Source organism: Ammospiza nelsoni, chromosome 5 (genome assembly GCF_027579445.1).
Source record: "Ammospiza nelsoni isolate bAmmNel1 chromosome 5, bAmmNel1.pri, whole genome shotgun sequence".
Taxonomy (NCBI): Eukaryota; Metazoa; Chordata; class Aves; order Passeriformes; family Passerellidae; genus Ammospiza; species Ammospiza nelsoni.
In genome coordinates this window covers 59,536,976-59,556,837 of record NC_080637.1, presented here as the reverse complement: position 1 = coordinate 59,556,837, position 19,862 = coordinate 59,536,976, and the positions used below count along the sequence as shown (strand labels likewise).

The window sequence follows — 19,862 nt, the reverse complement described above, 5'->3', positions numbered from 1 at the left end:
GACTCTTCACTGGATAAACCAACCAGGAACCAAAGTTCCCCTAAAGCTCCCCAAAAACCACTGCCAAGATCACTGCAGCCCTACAGCTGCTGACAGGTCAGAAGGCAGAGAGATGAAAAGCTCCAAGGCTCAGTGAAAAATGCACATTTTGAGATGGAGCCTACTGATTCCTCTGGAGGGGCTCCCTCTTTTTTGGAAGCCTTTCCAGATCAAGGACAGCGACAGAAGGGAATCACAGAAACATAGAAGGGTTTGTGCTGGACAGGGCCTGAAAGAGACCTGTATTTCAAGAGTTACACTAAAAAGGCTTGAAAATACCCCTTCAACACTACAGTGGATCAGTTCATGCATTCTGATCATCACCACTGTTAATCACTGTGCCTTAGGGACTATGGCAGAAAATTCCTGAACCATCTCTTGGCAGAGCCAAAAAAAGGAAATACAATCTCCAAGTCAGGATCTCAGAAAAACAGTACAAAGCCCACTTCTGCTAGAAGATTCCTATCGTGCAGACCAGTTTTCAGGCAAGAAGGGAATGACAACCATTTCTTTGTTCTCCAGAGCCTCATCTGACAAAGCTCTCAAAACAAAAAGCCTCTCTGGACCACACGCTTCCCTCAGTGGCTGCACAGAGCACACTCTCAGCCTCTGGGTGTCACTGCAATGCCAGCAAGCTCCCCCACCTCAGCCCTTGGCCAGAGAAATTTTTCAAAGCAAACTCTCCATACAAGATCAAAGGCAGAGGCTAAACTGTAAAAACATCATTGAATTCAAAGAGACCACTTTAGTTTCAACATTGTTTGAAAAGACATCTTTATTATAAAAGATATAGAAAATTAAAGTTAAACTTGTTTCTTGCACAATGTTAATCGCAGCAGTTATAAAAACCCACCAAGGTAAACATGTTTAAGAGCATTTCTATACCACAGAAGGGTTTGCTGCCTGCCATGGCACATGGCAGAGACACGCTCAGGATGAGTGCTGGGAGGATGGGCAGAGACCCAGGAAGAGCTCCTTGTTTACCCCATGTGTCACAGGGAAGCCAGAGCCAAACCACAGGATTGCAGCCTTGCTTTGCTGTTTGAGGCAGATGGTCCAGCTCCAAGCAAGGACAGGGTTTGTCTCTAAACATCAGAAGGATTCAGTCACCTTGGACACTGTCTTTGAGCTCTCACTCCTTAAAGGAAAGCCATTTAAAAGTAATTCATTCCTACCTATGCCAGGGTGCTTTAATTTCCAACAAAGTTGCCAGAAAAAGTTATTTTGCCAGTTTCTTCAGCAAGAGCTGTTTCTTACAGATTTCCTACCAAGAATTTAAAAGGGTGGCTGAGAGCTTAAGCTTCTGCCCCTGGGGAATTCCCTCATGGAGGCTCCATGCAGGCACCTGAGCAGCCACTCACCTCACACAGGCAGGACTGTGCATCAGCTGCTCACTGAAGGTTCAGACACAGGGAGAAAGAGGCAGAGCCACCATACCCTGTGTCATGGTACAGCATGTGAGACTTGAGCCATCCTGCAGTGCATGACAGACCCCCACTGGAGACCAGGACAGGGCACAAGGGACAAGCACAGGTAAAACAGCCCCAGGTGTCTTTGGGATGAGCCAAAACCACATTGCTCCAGATGAAATTTGAAAATGGCTCTTGGGGTTATTTTGAGGAAGAGCATAAAGCCACCACAGGAGATTGGTCCCTCATCTGTTTTGTACTAGATTCTGTGTTGGGCAGATGCAATTCAAATAGGTAAGGAACACATTCAGTCAGCAAGGTTCCTGGTCAGTATCTTGCTAGCTGAATGCTGTTTTCACCCCTTAAAGGCAAAGTTAAAAGATGATTAAAAATAAATAATTAGTGTTTCAGCCAATTCCAGGGGGAAAAAATCGCAATTGGCTACAAGGAGCTTATTTCCTTTTTTCTTTTATGACAGCACCATCAAAAAAGATACTATACCAGAGCAGAAACAAGACACAGGCTGTTCAGAAAGCAAATAGGGAGACAAACCTCTTGTGTTCTCTTAGCAGCCATCTCTGCACAGAGACCAGATGACTGACTTGCTACAAAACCAGCCAAAAGCAAAGGAAAAAGTCTTCTTGTCTCAGATCAGTCCCCATTCCCAAGCCCCACAGTGCACACATACAACAGTTAACTCAGTGCAGTTTCAATTCAAGTCTCTCAGTTCAGCTTGCAAGGTTCAGTAACACTTCTTGGAAACCTGCGTGTCTGCAGCCATACATTTTGTACCTGTTGGAAGGAGATGCTCAGTTCCTGCTGGAAGAACTCCTTTCATGTCCAGCCCCTGTCCCTCCCCTCACAGCTGGACAGCCTGCCCACCCTTGGGAGCGAGTGGGGCACTGCCTCAGCAGACATTCCCACATGCAAGGAACAATCAGCAGGTTGCTTTCCAAGGCCTGTTTGATATTCCACGTACCCAAACAGCAAAGTAGACCCCACAGGATCAATGCCTGTCCTTGGCTACAAGTACAGGATTCTGCAGCTGGACACAAGCAGGTTGCAGCAGGCAGAGTGTGCCACAGAGGAGTCACAAACAGCATGTAGTGTACTGGACAGTGAACTGCTCTGCCAAGCAGCAATCTCTTATTCAGCAGGACAAATTAGCAGTGGTAAACCCTGCACCACTGGCTGGTTACTGGTAATCATCTCACCATTCCCAGTTCCCCCTCTCCATTCCCATCAGTTATTTGGCAAGTTACAGAAGCAGTGGAGTTCTCTCCCCGGCTGGCTGGTCTTTCTGGAAGAACTCTTTGATATGCAGCAGCTTGTTGTGGATCCTCTCTCTCAGGGGAGGGATATGATGGCTGGGGTCTAAGACATTGGTGCTTCTACGCTCCCTTTCCCTCTTCCAGGTGAGATAGGGATGTGGTGGGAAGGGCACCTCACTCCTCTCCCGGCGGAGCTGCACAGTGACCCCGCTGAGGGCCAGCATTGCCCACACTGACAGGATGATGAAGTCTGGAAAAGTAGAAACAGATTCCTGTAGCAAAGCAGAACATTCCTTGCTTTCCGAAGCACAAACACTGAACTAGCTTTGTGACAGATAGGAATCAAGTATGATCCCCACACCCTCAGATGCGCAGAGTGACTCCATGCAGAGGCCAGGACACACAGAGTTGGGAAGAGTCTCTCCACTGTATTAGGCCTTTGCCTGCCCACTCTGCACACTCCTCAGCAAGCTGCCAGCACAGGTCTGAGCAGCACCTTTCACAAGAGCCTTTGTCACAACACTTGCAGGAAGGTTCCTGCCTTCAAGTCCACTCAGTACTGCTTTTGAAGGACTAAAATTTCTCATGTGGATGTAAAATCTCACACTGTACTGTGTTCTCCTTCCATCCCCTTCCTGCCCTCACTCTGTTTACAACAGAACCAAAGAGACAGTGATTCCTCCTTAAAAGGATAATAAAGTCTCAGAGGACTCACCATTCCTTTGAAAAGGCACATTGGTGTAAGCTCTGCTGAAGTAATTGTTGAGGACCCTTCTGAGCAGGTCTAAGGTGATGTAAGCAAGGCTTGTGTAGACGTAACAAGCAATGGCCAGGACCACTGTGTAAGAGCCCACTATTCCAGAAGCCAAGATGTTCAGCTAGACAGGGAGAAAAACCACAGCTTTAGGAGACTGATGAACACTCTTTATTCCCCACCTCCCTAAGACAGTACAAGCACAGAATCATGGAATGGCCTGGATTGAAAAGGACCTGAGAGCCTATCCAGTTCTAACTCTATGTCATGGGCAGGGACACCTTCTACTGCCCCAGGCTGCTCCAAGCCCTGTCCAACCTGGCCTTGAACACTGCCTGGGATGGGGCAGCCACAGCTTCTCTGGACAAGTATTTTGTAGTTTTTATCAGTTCTTCTGTGATAAATCAGCTGCACACACCTGTTATCCAGCCAAGCTGATAAGATAGCAGAAGTCAACTAAATGCTGGTGGATTTAGTGGATGCTGTGCGCAAAATAAGTAATTCCTTTGCTTCTGGACCATTTAGCACAAGTGGGGCTAAACAGGAACTGCCTGCAACTGGCCCTGTGCAGAGCTTCATAAAGCTGTGCTAAGTTTTCTGTATATATTCCATGGGACAACATTTTGCATTAAGAAGTCTGATCCCCCTTCTCCCTCCCTCCTTTTGAGGTGACAGCAGAGTTACTTACAATTCTTGGGCAGCCAACAAAAAGCACTGGAATCATCAAGGCTACACAGGTAAAGGTCACCCAGAACACCACATCATCACGGAAGACCCTGTAGTCTCCTGCCAAGACACCACATTCAGCAGTGAGGAAAACATTTCCTTTTTCACAAATGTTTGGGGGTCAGCTTTTTCCCCCCCAAAATTCTGTACATTCAGAAATACCTGGAGTACATTGTTGAAAACCCAGATTTTGAGCTCAAATCCTGTTTAAGATGTATTGGAACAGTTAATCAAGAACAGAAAAACTGTCCTAGTTGAGCACAGATCTTGTCCATGGAACAATTTTTAACAAGGTACATATTCCTCACCTTGTAAGAATTAAAAGCACCAGAGTATTGATGCCCAATAAAAAGCTGTTTTGTTGCCTCTGTGGGTTCCAAACTAAAAATCTGCATCAGGCTCCAGAGTATGGTGCAAATGTAGCCATCACCACACCACCAGGCAACAAATTCTTCTGGGCTTTAGGAAAATTAAATCACTCAAACCCTTCTTTGCTCCCACTGCCTTCTAAGGCCTGTGGGTTCACTAGAGGGGATAAGCTGACCTCCAGCTTAGTCACTGTTCCACTTCAATGAAGAGTAACCAGGGACTGCATGGATTACCAGAGAATCATGGCTTGAGTCAAACATAGATGACTGGAGAACAAAAAACTGTCCCACCAACGGACCTCAAAAGGAGAAGTTCTGAGACTGAAAATTACAATAGCCGATGCTCTGATGTCCCAGAAGGGCTCCAGCTCAGCAGGCTTACTGGCTTTTAAGCAATTTGTCTAAGGCCTTTATGCCTGAAGCCTTCAAATTAGACTGTAGATTTTCTACTGGGATTTGTTCTGGACAGAGAACAAGAGAGTAAGTGCATGCCTGGAGCAGAGCTGGTGTCAAAGACATGGCACACAGTTTAAGTAGGAAGAGTCACCAAGTTCTCTGCAAAACAATCAGTTCCCCTTTCCCCCAGTACTTTTAATTACAGCACAGCTGAAAGAAGCTTTCATGTGCATCTCTATTCCTCCTAGAACTGGAAAGGGAACATTAAACATCCCAGTAATATAAACCAGAGAGTGCCATTCACTCTGCAGCCCTGCAGGAAGACAGCACTCATCAAGAGGATTACACTGCTTACCTAGGGGGGTAAAGAAGAGCGTTGAGGAGAAGAGAAATCCCAACACAAGTCCAATTACAAACATGCTGAGCAGGACAGAGCCAAATCTCCACCAGCTCACAACCAAGAGCAGGCCTCCAATGATTCCAGCCACTGCCGTCAAAATAAGACGCACTGAAAGAGAGAAAATTCCAGCACTCTGGAAACTTCAGTTCCTGCAGGAACATGTTCAGCAGCTTTATTTACATGCATGTTTGGCTTTTTTCAGTGAGTTTGCATGACATAAAAAAAGTACCAGAATGTGCTTCATGCAGTTCTCTTAGATGCCAGCCTGCAGCTGGGGATGTGCTGCTGAAAGGGTGGCAGGGGGGCTGGAATGGAGGCCTTGGCACAGTGCACATCAGTTCCCTGAGCTCCCAGGGAGTTCAGGTGGCTACAAGCTACTGCACATGTATCAAAAAAGGAATTCTATGAGGTGGCACAGACAGAAAGAACTAATTCTGTCTGGTCTGACAAGCTGGGTGCAGACAACCTACTTCCACTTTACAGATGAAACCTACATTTGATCTGAAACAGAGGTCCATGCATTGTGAAAGTAGGAAGAAAGTATGTTGCAAATTCCCACAGTTTCCAAACACCTCTAATCTTCCTTGGTTAGATACTGAAATTAAATCCAGCTATTAATTCTACATCACTGTGATGCTGGAATGAACATTTACTCCATTGCATTTTCAGCTATTATGGCAATCAGAGCTCAAGCACCCAGGCATCACCCTGCTGCCCTTCCTGTGGCTGGCCAACAGCACAACTGAGACTGTACTTGAAGGGTTCCCAACAAGAGTTTGGGAAGAGCACAGGATATCCTGACACATTTACTCACCATCATAGCTAAGGCCAGTTACCCTGGTAATGAACACAAAGAAGACAAATGCTGCGACAATGAAGCCCATGAAGAATAAGTCTAGAGAAGAAGGAAAAAATATTTAGCAAGCTTCATACCAAGCCCCCATCAGTGGATCTTCAGACATCTTCATATCACAACAAGGAACATAGCAGCTCACAAAAGGAGAGCCAGACAACATTTTGTTCTCAACAGGGGTGTCCTCAAGCACTACAGATAGTCTAAAATTACATATTTATAGTTCTATTGCCCATCATGCACCCTAGTTCTAGGTTTCTATTCTTTGCATCCCAAAAACTTCCTGCTCTGAGCTTAAAGGCTCAGAGCCCATAAAAGCAAAGCAGTGGGCCTAACTGGCACAGCATCACTATCAAGTGAATCTTGGTAATAATATCATCATTCTAAGTTACACAGAGTAACACTTATGAAGTTTCAACAAGATTTATTAAATATTCAGTACCTGTTTTCCAGAATCTGTGTCCAAAAAAGCAGGTGAAAAGACCAAGAACAGCAAAAGCAGTGAAGAATACTTTGGTAGAGAGTTTACCTACAAGAAGAAGGGTAGGTTAAGTACAGCATTCCAACTAGTAGTCCCAACAAAGAGATTAAAATATGGTCAGGTTGCTGTCTGTCACAAACTTTACTGACAACTTGAGAGCTGCCACTCTGTCAGATCTGCAATGCTTGAACTAACAGTTGGCTTGGTAAGATCTCCAACAGAACATTGAAATAGTCCCAGACTGATTAAGAAATCAAGTGCTTCCTCCTTATTCAAGAGAAGTTTCTTTAAGTAGATGTAACTTATTTATAGTTCAGATATAAATTTGCCAGAAAAGTGTCTGCTCAGGTTTAAAAAAGGGACATCCAGTCATCTGTAAAAATCATTGCTAATGGATTGGTGACCCAGGCAGCAGCTGTAGGCTTAATCACTGCAACCTTCACCATTTGTCTCCCTCTCATACATTTGCCATGCAACAAAAATTATCATCAGCATCCCATTATAGCTCATCTCCATCTTCTGTTGAATTTCTTACCTATATTTAAGCTATATGCAAAAGTAAACTATATTTTCCATGTGCTCTGAATTAGAGAACTTTAGCCTAGATAACTCGTCTCACGTTGTCATAGAACAACATTGAGTTTGACAGCGACTTGTGTTACAGTATAAAAGAAAATAAGGAGAACAAATCTTACTTTATGAACCAAATTTACCAATTACTTGTGTCCCTTCTGTATTCATAATGGGAATGGCAGCTTTGCAGTGTCTGCGCAAATTCCATCATTATATAGCTTTGTACAAAGCAGCATGACTTGGTAGTCACTCCACTACTGCTGACATTATCTTCACTCTTATTTTAGATGACTGCCTCCTTTCAAAATATCTGCAGGATTCCAGTTAGCACCTGCACAGTCAGAAAAATCCGGCTGGAGGCTAATCTAGTCTGTGTTTTATTAGCTCAGCTTCACATCCAGCATCTATAGTCTACAAATTATTTGAAATTATGTATCCAGTTGAAATGGACAAAGCTGGGGTGGCACTACTGAGTTCAGAGTTACATTTGCAAGCCACATATTAAACCTCCATTAAGTTTAAGATTTAATTGCTGATGGTTCTCTTTAGTCTTACATCATCATTCTAGACTTTCTCCCTCATCAAGAAGGAGATTTCACTAAAGCAACAAAATATACACAGTGCAAAACAAATATCTCCTGCACACGTTGGAAAAAGAATCTTAAAGCACATTTGGCATGTTGGAGCACAAGAAGCTGCAGAGGAGTTGGCAAGGACATACAATTCCCAACTTACTGAGGGAAGAGCAGTTATCTACCAGGTCAGTAAAACTGCAGGCATATGTATGCACAGGTATGTATGCAGCAGAAGTGTTCCAAAGAGGATCCCACACTATGACATTGTAGATCACACCTTGCCCAGGAAGTGAGGAGAAGTAGACATCGGTCTTGTCATCAGCTGTCAGCGTAAGCATCTGGAAAAGTAAATATCTGTGTTAAAGGCTCACAGGATGGAACCCTTCCTTCCCTCCAGCACTACTGTGTTTTCTGTCAGGGGAGAAGATTCTCCCACTCCTGTTTTGCTCCTCCCTGCCTGCGGGCACAGTTCAGGTTCCCTACCAGCCTACTGACCCAGGTCCGGCCTCCGAGGCAGGCAAGGCTGCCATTCCACTCCCCAGCAGGGCCAGGGAGCTTGCAGGAAGAGAAGCACAGGGGAGGAGAAAACAAGAGAGCCCCACTGCCATGTGGCTGGCAGCCAGTGCTAGGGGCTCACCTTGATGCCGTTGGCTCTGACGCTGCGCACCCCGGACATTTTCCGTATGTGGCTCATGAGCGCCATCTCGGCCAGGTCGCTCTCGGGCAGGAAGTACTGGTACACATCGTAGCGCAGCCGCCAGCGGGAGCTCTGCCCAGTCCCCGAGTCACAGGAGGGGGGGCTTGCTCCTCTGCAAGGAAAAACACACCAGCCACAAGGCCCCACACCTCAACATCAGTTTTCAGCAGTTACCTGTCCTCAGGGTGTGCCTCTACTCTTCAGAGGTGCACACCAGCAGCTAACTCAGAGCTGGACTGTATTTGTGAGCACAGGGCACAGCAGCATCACACAGAAGCACACTGGCACAGGTGGTGGCTGTGCTGGTACCTGCCTTTGCACTTACAGAGGTGTCCTATGAATTGCCATAACGAGAATTCCAGGAGGCCACAACAGCCAAAGACCACAGCACTACTGTTTGTCTTTCCGTGCAGTTCTGAAGAGTCTTCTCCATTCCCTGCCTATCACTTGTGACACCAGGCACCATTCAGGAAATAACACCTTTTAACTTGAAGTCTCAAGTTAAACAAAACTCTGGATCATTATCATGCTTTAGTACTAGGAAAGAAACAAAACTGGCTGTAACATACAATTGCTTCCCAAACAAATTAAGCTGTTACAGGGAATGGAAAGATCCAGTATTTACTGACTGCTTACATTTCTGAAGTTGCATAACCTCCTCCACAAGATGTAACTCTCAACCTTTATCTCCCTCATGCAGTACCTCTTCCCCTCCTCCTTTTCCCCATTTACATTTGTTGCAGCAAACAAGAATCCTGCCTGCAGCTGGGTGGTTCAGCTGTTACAGCAGGGTCTTATTTTAACCTTTTGGTCAACACTGGACAGAAGGCCTTGCTCAGTGCACTAAAATTCTCCACACACCTGGTATATCCCAAGTTTGCAGGGGCAAACTTGATGTGTATATCAACCAATGTGTAGTCCAGGTAAATATTTGGATCCACTTCCAAGTCAAATTCTAGATTGCAGCCCCCAGGAATAGGATCTAGAACACAGAGAACATAACTGCAGTTAAACGCTTGCAGGCACAATCCACTTGCAGAGCACAGAAAATCATCAGGTTCTGGCCCTGCAGGCAGCAAAAGGGTTTCACTGCAGCCTGTGACAGGTCCCCACACATGGGTGACTCCAGGGACTGGAGTGTTGGAATGGAAGGATACAAGCTCCTGCCAGGTCCTGCACACATAGCTCAGGGCAATGCCAAGCACAAACACGGGCTGGGTGGGGAAGGGATTGAGGGCAGTCCTGAGGAGAAGCACTTGGGAGTGTTGGCTGATGAGAAGGTTGACATGACCCAGCAATGTGTGCTCACAGCCCAGACACCAACATCCTGCATGCAAAGAGGAGTGGGCAGGGGGACCTGCCCCTCCAGTCTGCTCTGGCAGGACCCCATCCCAGCACAGGAAGGATGTGGACCTGCTGGAGTTAGTCCAAAGGAGGAATATGAAGATGACCAGAGGGATGGAGCACCTCTCCTATGATCAGGGTTCAGAGTAGGGGTTGTTCAACCTGGAAAAGGCTTTGGGGAGACCCTTCCAGCAGCCTTCCTATACCTGAAGGGAGCCTACAAGAAAGCTGGAGAGGGAATTTTTACAAGGGCCTAGGGATGACAGGACAAGGGGTAATGGCTTTAAGCTGAAGGAAGGTAGATTTAGATTGGATATTGATGGGTTGGGTTTTAGCTTTCATATTTTTCAGATTCTCTGCTGCCTAGGTGTGTAGCTCTGAGCTTCATATTAGGTGTCAGTAAGTTCTCTTTGCAGGGTAGGTAGACAAAACAATCCCTTTCCAACCTGAGACCAAGGACAACCATTACAAGTTTCTAGAAAGTATCAACAATGGAGAACTGAAAAGAGCAACAAGGAGGATGGGACTTCATAACCTCAAGCTATAACTGGACAATTAATTCCAATATGCAAATGGACCAAAACTTATAGAAGTGTGAGACCTCATGACCAGTCATCCATTTTGGGTCCATCTTGGGTGTAGGCCTGGCCAGGGTCTTGTACTGCCCAAGGTATATCTATTAAGGCCTTTCAATAAATACCTACTTTATTCCTTTAGCTCTGTCTAGTCTCTGTTCCAGGTTCAGCCTCTCAAGGCATCAATATGAGGAAGAAACTCTTCCCTGTGAGGGTGGTGAGGCCCTGGCACAGGGTGCCCAGAGATGTCCAAGGCCAGGCTGGATGGGGCCCTGAGCAACCTGGGGTAGAGGAAGGTGTCCCTGCCCATGGCAGAGGGGGGTAGAACTGGATGGGCTTTATGGTCCCCTTCCAATCCAAACAGATCTGTGATTCCATAATCCCATGCACAGCAGTTTTCTAAGGCTTAAGTCATGGCAAGACCATAGAGTACCTCCAATACACAACTCACAATTCAGCAGTGACAATAAAAACCTTTTCAAAAGAATTTCTGCTATCTCCATCAGATTTCCACCATGTAAGACTGAAAGGCCAGCACTTCATTCCCCAGATGTCTTGCCTGGGCAGAGCTGGCACGGCCTGAGCACGTACCTCTCTCCATGTAGGGGATGGAGATGGCGGTGCTGAGCACCTGGCCGGCAGCCAGGGCGCGCAGGTACCACGTGCACACCGTCTGCTCCGGCCGAAGGATGGACACCAGCCCTCTGTCCACCCCGACTCCCGAGCTGTTCACCGACGGGGTCTGCGCAGAAACAAGTGACAGAAACAAACAGTTCTTCTTCAGACGATTCCTATCACAGTTTGATAACATTCCTGTATTTGATAACATCACAGGAGGCTATTCCTGCCACAAACCTGCCAGGCACATACATCTGTGCCAGTTACAACAGATCAGGCTCTGCCCAAAATGTATTTGTGCTTGTAACTGTCCAGCTCCACATGTAGGGCCTTGCTGAACTATTTGAGGTCTGCCCACCTCTCAACCTCTCAAGGTCCCTCTGGATGGCATCCCTAGCTGGTGAAAAAAGGGAGCTCTGACACCACACACTGCCTGGCTCAGGCTCAAAAACCCAAGTGACAAGTGTGGGACTATTAAAGAGCTGATAATCACAAGCAAGTTGCAGCGAAATCCAGCTAGTAGATCTGGCAATGGATTGACTAGTACAAATGTAAAAGAACTGGAGTATACCTCACAAAATGTTGTGAGATGGCAGCAAGGAAGTGTTCTGGCAACCAGCATACAGAAGCACCTTCCTATCTCCACCAGAATGGACATGACTGTATGACAGCTGCCTTAACACTAGCAATGCCAGGTGTTTTTGGGGCCAGGCCAACTACTGACCCAATCCCCAGCACCACCATCCCTTCCATAACCAGAGCTCTTAGGGAAAGATAAGCAGCAATGACAGTATCACAATCTCACAGCTGGAACAACCAGTTGACCTGCAGCCACATTTTCAGCATGGAAAGTGCCTTTGGCCAAGGCAGCTACAGTTACCCAAGGCAATGCTGCAAGGATGCACATTGGACCTGGCAGACTAAGATCTGGCTCAATTTCATATTTCTAGAGGCAGGCCAACCCTAAAAGCAGTACAGCTGCATTTATGCATCTCTGCCCTGGGCCTGGTAAGGCCCATGAATGCAAAGAGGATCTGAACTGGCAGCAGAGGATTCTGCTGCAAGCAAAGACTGAACAGGTCTAACAGTAATGTCTCAGCCCTGTAATCCTGGCTGTTTCACCAGTACAAGGATGGCTAAGCTGGGTGACTTGTGTTACAGGTCTACATCTTCTAAGCTTCCCAGGCTACTTCTTGGCACTCAGTATATTCTGATTTCAAAGATGCTGCTGGAGAGAGGGGAACTGGATTGCAGCTTTCAGATCTCCATCTACCACCTTCAGCTTAGTCCATGTTGTATTCAAATACCAGTGAGAGCCTCCCAGCACCACCACAACAAAAATCAGTATTTTACTGACTCATTTTGTCCCATCATTACTGGGATGCAGAGTACAGCAGCAGGAATGTTTCTACTGCTAGAAGTAGCAGCTTTCACTGGAGTAATGTAGAGGAATTTCTCCATGAGTTACCAAAGGAGGATTAGATTCAGGACAAGGAGCTGGGATAACAACACATTATATCTGCAGTGGTTAAATTCAAGCCATGGGAACAGCAGACAACTAAACATCCCAAACTGATAATGTATGGAGCATCTGGCAAACACACAGATCTGGTTTTAATGTGACAAGCTGGTGGACAACAGTCAGTAGAGCCACATGACAAAAAGCACCACTGCCACCAAATAAAGAGCCTTGAAACATTTTCAAGCCAGCTCTGACATTCCTTTGGCATTCAGTCTTTCAAAATAGCAGCTATGACATATAAGAATGAGAAAGGATTTCTGAAGCTACAGTAACACTGCCTAAAAGCCAAGCAGGTAAAAGACATTATTTATACAGCTTCAGTCCATTAGTCCTACATGTACCAGAGCCAAGTGTTTGTTGAAAGACAGGCAGCACTTAACAGAAGTGACACTCTTACCTTATCAAAGGATATCACCACATCACTCTGCTGGGCATGCACTTGAAAAATAACCACAGTCACATTGCTGGCAATGTTCCTGATTACAGCCTCCACTGGATTGGTCTGGTTAAGTAGCACATTTCTGAATTTTCCCAAGGAGAGCTCAAGAAGACCTGCATTACAAAAAAAAAAGGAAGATACAGGGGTTTTTTTTGGTCCAGAGGGAAGCAATTACCAGGGAAGCCTGGAAGTTTCCAGCAGCCCAGTATTAATCAGCTGGGAGAAGAGCAGGATGTTGCTTTGTGCTGCTCTCATCCTGTGAGCTGTACCAAGCTTTCAGAGACTGCTGCACACAGAGCTGTACCTGCAGACACAGCCAGGGTACCTGCCCTGCAGCCTGGCACTCACCTGAGCACAGGGACAGAGCTTCCTGCCTGGAGTAAGGATTTGATACAGCTCAGCCAACCAGCCAGCTACACTCCAAAAAGTCAGTAAGAGAAGATACTGAGGACTGCCTGATCTTTGGCAAATACAGGCAGGTATGTTTGTAGCAGCCAGCCAACTTGCACAATATCCATCAGACTTTTCAGGTGAATTCCTACAAACCATGGGAATTGAAGTCAAGTTCCAGAAGACAGAGTCAAATCTGTAGTTTATGTACATATGTTTACCCACTTTCAGCTATTCCACATTTTTCACTGCCAGTTTTTAATCATCAGAACTGCTGCATCCCCATCTCTAGACCAAAAAATCTGACTAATTTTTCCTAGACACAACCCAGACCATTTCTTCTTTCAATGAGCATAACCCCATGATCCACTGTCATTTTAATTTAAAGAGAACCACATGAACTAGGATACAAGATCTTTGAGAATCAGCTTTGGCTTGTCATTCAAGTCCTGCAAGCAAGCCTGGCTTCTCCCCGTGCTGCAGGGACAGGGGATGCCAAGGGAGGAAAGCAAAGCAGCCACACCGAAGCCACAAGATGCTCTTTGGTTGGTGGCTGCAGCCAGGCTGCACAATGCCTTCCAGGCTTTTCCCTGAATTCCTCTGCCTGCCTCTGCACCCAAACAGACCCCAAACTTATCAAGCCTGAACACAACACTTCCTCAATGAAGTTGCCTCTGGTGGAAAGGGTTGGTACTGCCGAGTTCCCTAACACAGAGTCACCAGCAGCACCATCCGAGGGACACTTGCTGGTGACACTGAGGGGCTCCCATTCCACAGGGAGGGTGACAGTTTACTTACCTGAAACTATACCCAGTACCCTCTGACTGCTTTCCTGTTACTTTTCTCTCTTCTGCCAAGAACTGGCATAATTGGCCAGGTTTTTGGCCTCCTGATATGTTAACAGAGGGGAGCTGTTATGCCTCCTCCACTCCATACACAGTGAGGGAAGGAACTTCAACCCCTACATGCTCACTCCCAAAATTCAATTAATACCAGTACTGCATCACCACTAAAACCTCAGCTAAAATATGGGGGTTCATAAAACACTTGTGAGGAAAGAAAGATGCTCCATTTTTCTTCTCCATCATCTGCAATTTGTGTTAAGGTAGAAGCTTCTACATCAATTTTTCACACAGTAATGTAAAATTAAAGCTGCAAAAAAAAACTTTGTGCATCCTTCAGTTTCTGATTCTTCAGAGTCCCTTGAGCAGCATTCAGAAATCCTCTGATCCTTCCTCACTAGCTCAAGTTCTATCACAAATGCAAGTAGCAATATGAATGCTAAAGAAAAGCATTCAGAAGGCACAGACTATATATTGATACATTCAGAAATTTACAGTGAATGCTTACAATTCACAAAGAATATTTTTCTTTGATCTTTAAAAACTTTAGCAGAGCTTCCTGAACCACAAGACATTCACACTTTTGTTCTTTGAGAAAAAAGCTGAGACCATAGACATTCTCAGTGTGATCTACATCAAGGGGAAAAAGCTGCATTGCTCCGCCTTGTTTCTCACCTCCACTCGGCACCCATACCCAGGGGCCACTGCATAAATAAGGACAGATTCGTCAGCAGGACACACAGCCACTACTTTAGCGTGATCATGAGACTCAAAATGTCAGAGGCACTCTCTCAAGTTTAATTAGCGTGGTGAATTAAGGTATGGTGCTCTATATTGCTTTCTGTTTGCATAACTGCTCCAAGAACAGCACATGTGACACACGTTATCCCAAAGTCTGGGCAAAGAGCAGAGACTCAGGGTGAAGAACATCTACACCCATCAGACAAGTCTTGTCAGGCTTGCTGTTCACGGGCTCCTTGAGCCACACTTCCAGCCAGGCCTAAAAGAGGATGAACACTGCAGAGCAACAGAACCTTCTAAGAAGTTTTTGGAAGAGCAATTGCTCCACAGCTACACACCACAGCACCCTTCCAGCCTTCATCTCTGTCATTTGTCACTACTGGTGCACTGAGACAGAAAGGGAAGGTGGTGAGCAAGATTGATTAAATTAATCAACTCACAATTCACCAGGCCTATTGCTATCACCAGTTCTCTGGTTCTAATACCAGACAGGCATTAGACTCCCTGAGCACAGAGAGCTCAGTCTTGTCAAACATCCTTTGGACACAAAAACCTCAGTGACCACGTAGTGCTCGTCACAGTGTGCAACCTTCTCCTTTGGGCAAGCTTGAGCCGAGATGGCCCACCAGGCAGGTCTGCAGGACCAGCAGCACATTTAACACCATCTCACAAGTGAGAGAGTTGATCCAGCAAGTCAGAAACAGAGACGGGAGCAAAATCCAGGCATCCCAACTTTTGTATTGCTTCCAACAGTGAAGGTCTGGAAGCACTCTAAGATGTCAGGCTATGCTCTCTTCCTTGCCCTGTAGGAAGGACTGTAACAGTCACTGCACATCAGAGTAACTTTGGGTTAGATACACGAGAGGAACCCAAACTATTACAGAGCTTATCAACTGCACAGATGGTGAAAGGAAGTCAGCATTGCTGAAACCGAGCAGCAGCAGAGCAGAGATGGAGCACTGGGCGTGTATTACTCCATAAAGAGCACCAGAATTGGAGCACAGTTAGTCCTGCACACAGCACTGGTGAACAGAGCAAACAGCCCACTCTGTCACCTCACACTACCTCCTCTCTCACATGAGGGGCAAAGCCAGTAAAGACAGCAAAGAAATAGAACCTCCTGAAACTCTTCTAAGATCAAAAGTCCTTATTCCTAACTCAAAACAAGACAAAACAATTCCAGAGCCTCGGCACTTGTTATCCCTTCCCTGTGACACACAGTTTCCCCAACAGGCTACACCCAGTTTTAACTGTTTCCATTGTGCTGATTCAGTGCCAAGCTCTTGGCTGCTCTGGTGCTTTGAGTAAACCACATTTCCAGCTCCCATAGCCAAGTGTCACTCCACACCACCACGGAGCAGTTAACCACACAGGGTTCTTGATTAGACCTAGCAGTCCAATTTCCAGTAAGAAACACAACTGAAGAAATGCCCTTGCTGCCTATACAGAACAGTCTTCACCTGCAGAGCTGTGCTCAAACACTCTGCTTCCCTCAGAGAGGTTCTGTGCAGGCAGAGAAAACACATTTCCACTGGGTGCTGAGCACCTTGCAGTGGATATGCCAAACAACCTGATGTAAGCAAACTCCAGGAGCTAAGGAGAACCTTCCAGTGCAGGGAGTACAACAACAAGTAGTCACATGAAGACATTTAATGAAGATGAAGTGCAAGCTCAGACCAACAACCAGTTTGAGTAAGAAAAACATTAGCATACAGTTACTTAACAGAATAAAGCCTGGAGCCATATCCTATCAGACCTGTAAGGCCATGCAGACCCAGATCACGGGAGTCTGGCTACAGGGTCTGTCTTCCCACACTACTGAACCCCCAAAAAATACAGCACCTACCCAGCTCCCAAAAGAAGCAGGAACACTTCTGAAAGCTTCTGAACTTTGACTCTGTGTGTACTGAGACTCATGCTTAGAACAGCTTGATGCTTAAAGCAGATGACACCACAGAATGTGGCTTGTCACCATCTGCACCATTCCCATCCCAGAGGACTATTCTGCTCACCAGGCTAGAGGTCTTTACAGCCTCAATAGTGAGGGAAGAGTTTTGTGTGAACTTCTAAAGCATCACCTCTGCATAGACTAAACAGTTGGCACAAACAAGTTTCACCCAGATAAGCTCCCTTTACAAAAGCACCGCTCAGTCCTGATTACAGTATAAACTCACTTTAGTTTTTCCAAAACTAAAGAGCCCCCTTGGGATGTAGCAAACACAGCCAGTTGAACTCCTCCTCAGGAAGGCAGAGCTCCCTGGAAGGCAACAAACAGAACGTATGAAACACTTCTGCACAAAGACCAAGTTTGAGGGGCTGCAGCCCATCAGAAAACCAGAGAGGTAACACAGGCCATCATGCAAAGATTTTACTAATCAGCACTTTAAAAACGAAGCAGGATCTTCAAGGATTAGGAGTTAGCAGAGCCCATCCCTGCAAAGTGGGTGTCCACAACTGAATAAGCACAAGACAATTTCAAATCAGTGAACCATTAAGCAAGTGGCCTTGTTTAAAGGCCCTAATGATCAGCTAGACTCTGGTACACGAATTACACAGCTTATTAGATTTTCACGAGGGAAATACTTTCCCCCTCCACCCTCAATCTTGCAAGGAAAAACAGCAACAGGTTCCTTCAAGGCAAAGCAGTTTGCTTAGTCTCATAGTTGCTTTACCTTTTTACATATTGTAAAAAAATTACTCAACACATGACCCATTTTCATCAAGTCCAGGAGACAAACTGCTAGTTAACATCCTTTAAGTTATCTCAAGGACATCAAGGTCTAAAAGCAGAGCTTTCATTCTCACACCTGCTTGTGACCATCAGGTGTCCAGCCAAAGCTTTTAGGTCCTGCAAGAAACAGTGATTACTTGGCTCTCCATTAGGATCTTGGGCATGAGACTTGGGCAGAGAGAAGCCTCCCACACCTGGAACTGGTTCCAAATGCTGTCCTGCAGCCTTTCAAATTATCCCAAGAGTCTCCTTTGGGACAATTAAGCTTCATTCATTCAAGGCCACGTTGGGTGGGGCATTGAGCAACCTGGTCTAGTGGAAGGTGTCCTCTAGACCATGGCAGGGGGGTTGAAATGAGATGAGCTTTAGGGTCCCAAACCATTCTATGAGTCTATGGTTAGAAGCAAGTATAAAAATAAAGCAAACCTAAGAGGAGGAGGCTTACATCAGCCCTGATACAAAGGACTGATTGCTTATCTCTGAATTATCTCTGAGAGGAAACTGTTTATTTTTTCCTTTATTTAAACAGATAAGAATTTAACCAGAAAAAAAAAAAAAAAGTGACTGTAAATCTTCCCAAACTATACTTATTATAGCACATTTAACTCTGGACTCCTATTTTAGTCACATGCAGGAACGTAGGGAAATTACAAAAAAAGCCCGTGCCAAATAAAGTCAGATTACATCAGTACAGACAAAAAGTAAGTTTAGGAATCAAACTGCAAATTCTAGCTTTTGCTCCTTTCCCTAGTTTTACAGCGACAGTGTTTTCAACCCACCATCCACTAGGGTGGTGGGAACCTATGCACACCTGTACCCGGTCAGGGGGGAAAAAACCAAGCAAACAAAACCAAACCTCCTTTTAAGCATGGTTCCTTTGTCATGTAAGCTCATGTCCATAGGTAGCGAATGCCACCTTGTTTCTATTCGGGGAATCCAGCCCTACACCAGCCGCATCAGCTGTACCGCATCCCCGCAACGACGCGCCTGAAATGATTCCGAATTATCCATGAAACAATTAAAATTATGGCACCCATAGCAATTAAGGTATTAAAAATAAAAAAGTGGATAGGGAGGGAAAGGGGGGGAAAGGGTGGTTCTCCTTGTCCGTATGAAAGATTATCACGAATCGCTTCTACTGCGCCGCAGGCAGCTTTGCTCCGCGCTCCAGCTCATCCCTCCGGACAGCGGCAGGTCGCCCTCCGGACAGCGGCCAGCACCGGGGACACCCCAAAAGGCTCCGCAGCGTCAGCAAGCCCCAAAAGGCTCCGCAGTGGCAGGCAGCAAGCCCCAAAAGGCTCCGCAGTGGCAGGCAGCAAGCTCCCGCCGCTGGACACAAGCCCGGGCACAGCCCCGCGGTTCCCGGTACGAGCCGGGCTCCTCCGGCCGCTTAATGGCGGCCACAGCCCCACGCGCCCCCCGCTCCGGCCCACACCGCCCTCACCTGAGGCTCTGCCATGGCGCAGGACCCCCATGAGCAGCAGGAGCAGCGCAGGGCGAGCCGAGACCCACATGGCGCCGCGGAGGGAGCGGGCAAGCGGGGCTGAGGCCGGGGAAGGCCGGGCAGCTGCGGCGGGGCGGGCGCTGGGGGCGGCCCGCAGGCGGGGCCCGCCCGCCCGGCTGGATGGAGCCGCTCCCGCCCCCTCCGGCACCTGCGGCAGGGCCCTGCCGACAAGGGCGGTGGGAGTGCGGGGGGGAAGCGCTTGGCCGCGGTGACAGCTGCGAACGCCTAAAAATGCACCGTGGGGTTCGGACCGGCGGTTTGGGACTTGGGGCTTAACTTTGGAGCGTGAAGAGACCCGATGTCCCCGGAAACAAAATCTTCACCCGACCGTGCCGTCGGGAAAACACTTTGGGCGGATAATTTGTATGATTGCTGCACCCGCAGCATCAGTGACAAGGCTACAGAGGGGTTATTTCCAAAGGTGTGTTGTGACAGGATAACAGAAATGGCTTCAAACTGAGGTTTAGATTGGATATTAGAAGAAATTCTTCCCTGTGAGGGTGGCAAGGCCCTGGCACAGGGAAGCTGTGGCTCCCTCATCCTTGGAAGTATCCAAGGCCGGGTTGGATGATTGCTCTGAGCAACCTGGGATAGTGGAAAGTGTCCCTGCCAGT

At 46.8% G+C, this 19,862-nt stretch overlaps 1 protein-coding gene across 1 annotated transcript; it reads right to left on the bottom strand.

The window, feature by feature from the left end:
* Nucleotides 1-796: 796 nt before the first annotated feature.
* On the bottom strand, nucleotides 797-19,258 carry TM7SF3 (transmembrane 7 superfamily member 3). The gene is made up of 12 exons (XM_059473127.1): nucleotides 19,189-19,258; nucleotides 12,999-13,153; nucleotides 11,053-11,203; nucleotides 9,404-9,524; nucleotides 8,483-8,654; nucleotides 8,006-8,183; nucleotides 6,659-6,745; nucleotides 6,178-6,258; nucleotides 5,319-5,471; nucleotides 4,162-4,259; nucleotides 3,435-3,597; nucleotides 797-2,969 (listed from the first exon to the last, which is right to left on the bottom strand). Exons 1-12 carry the CDS (start codon nucleotides 19,256-19,258, stop codon nucleotides 2,707-2,709), a joined length of 1,692 nt encoding a protein of 563 aa, XP_059329110.1. The 3' UTR covers nucleotides 797-2,706.
* Between the last annotated feature and the right edge of the window lie 604 nt (nucleotides 19,259-19,862).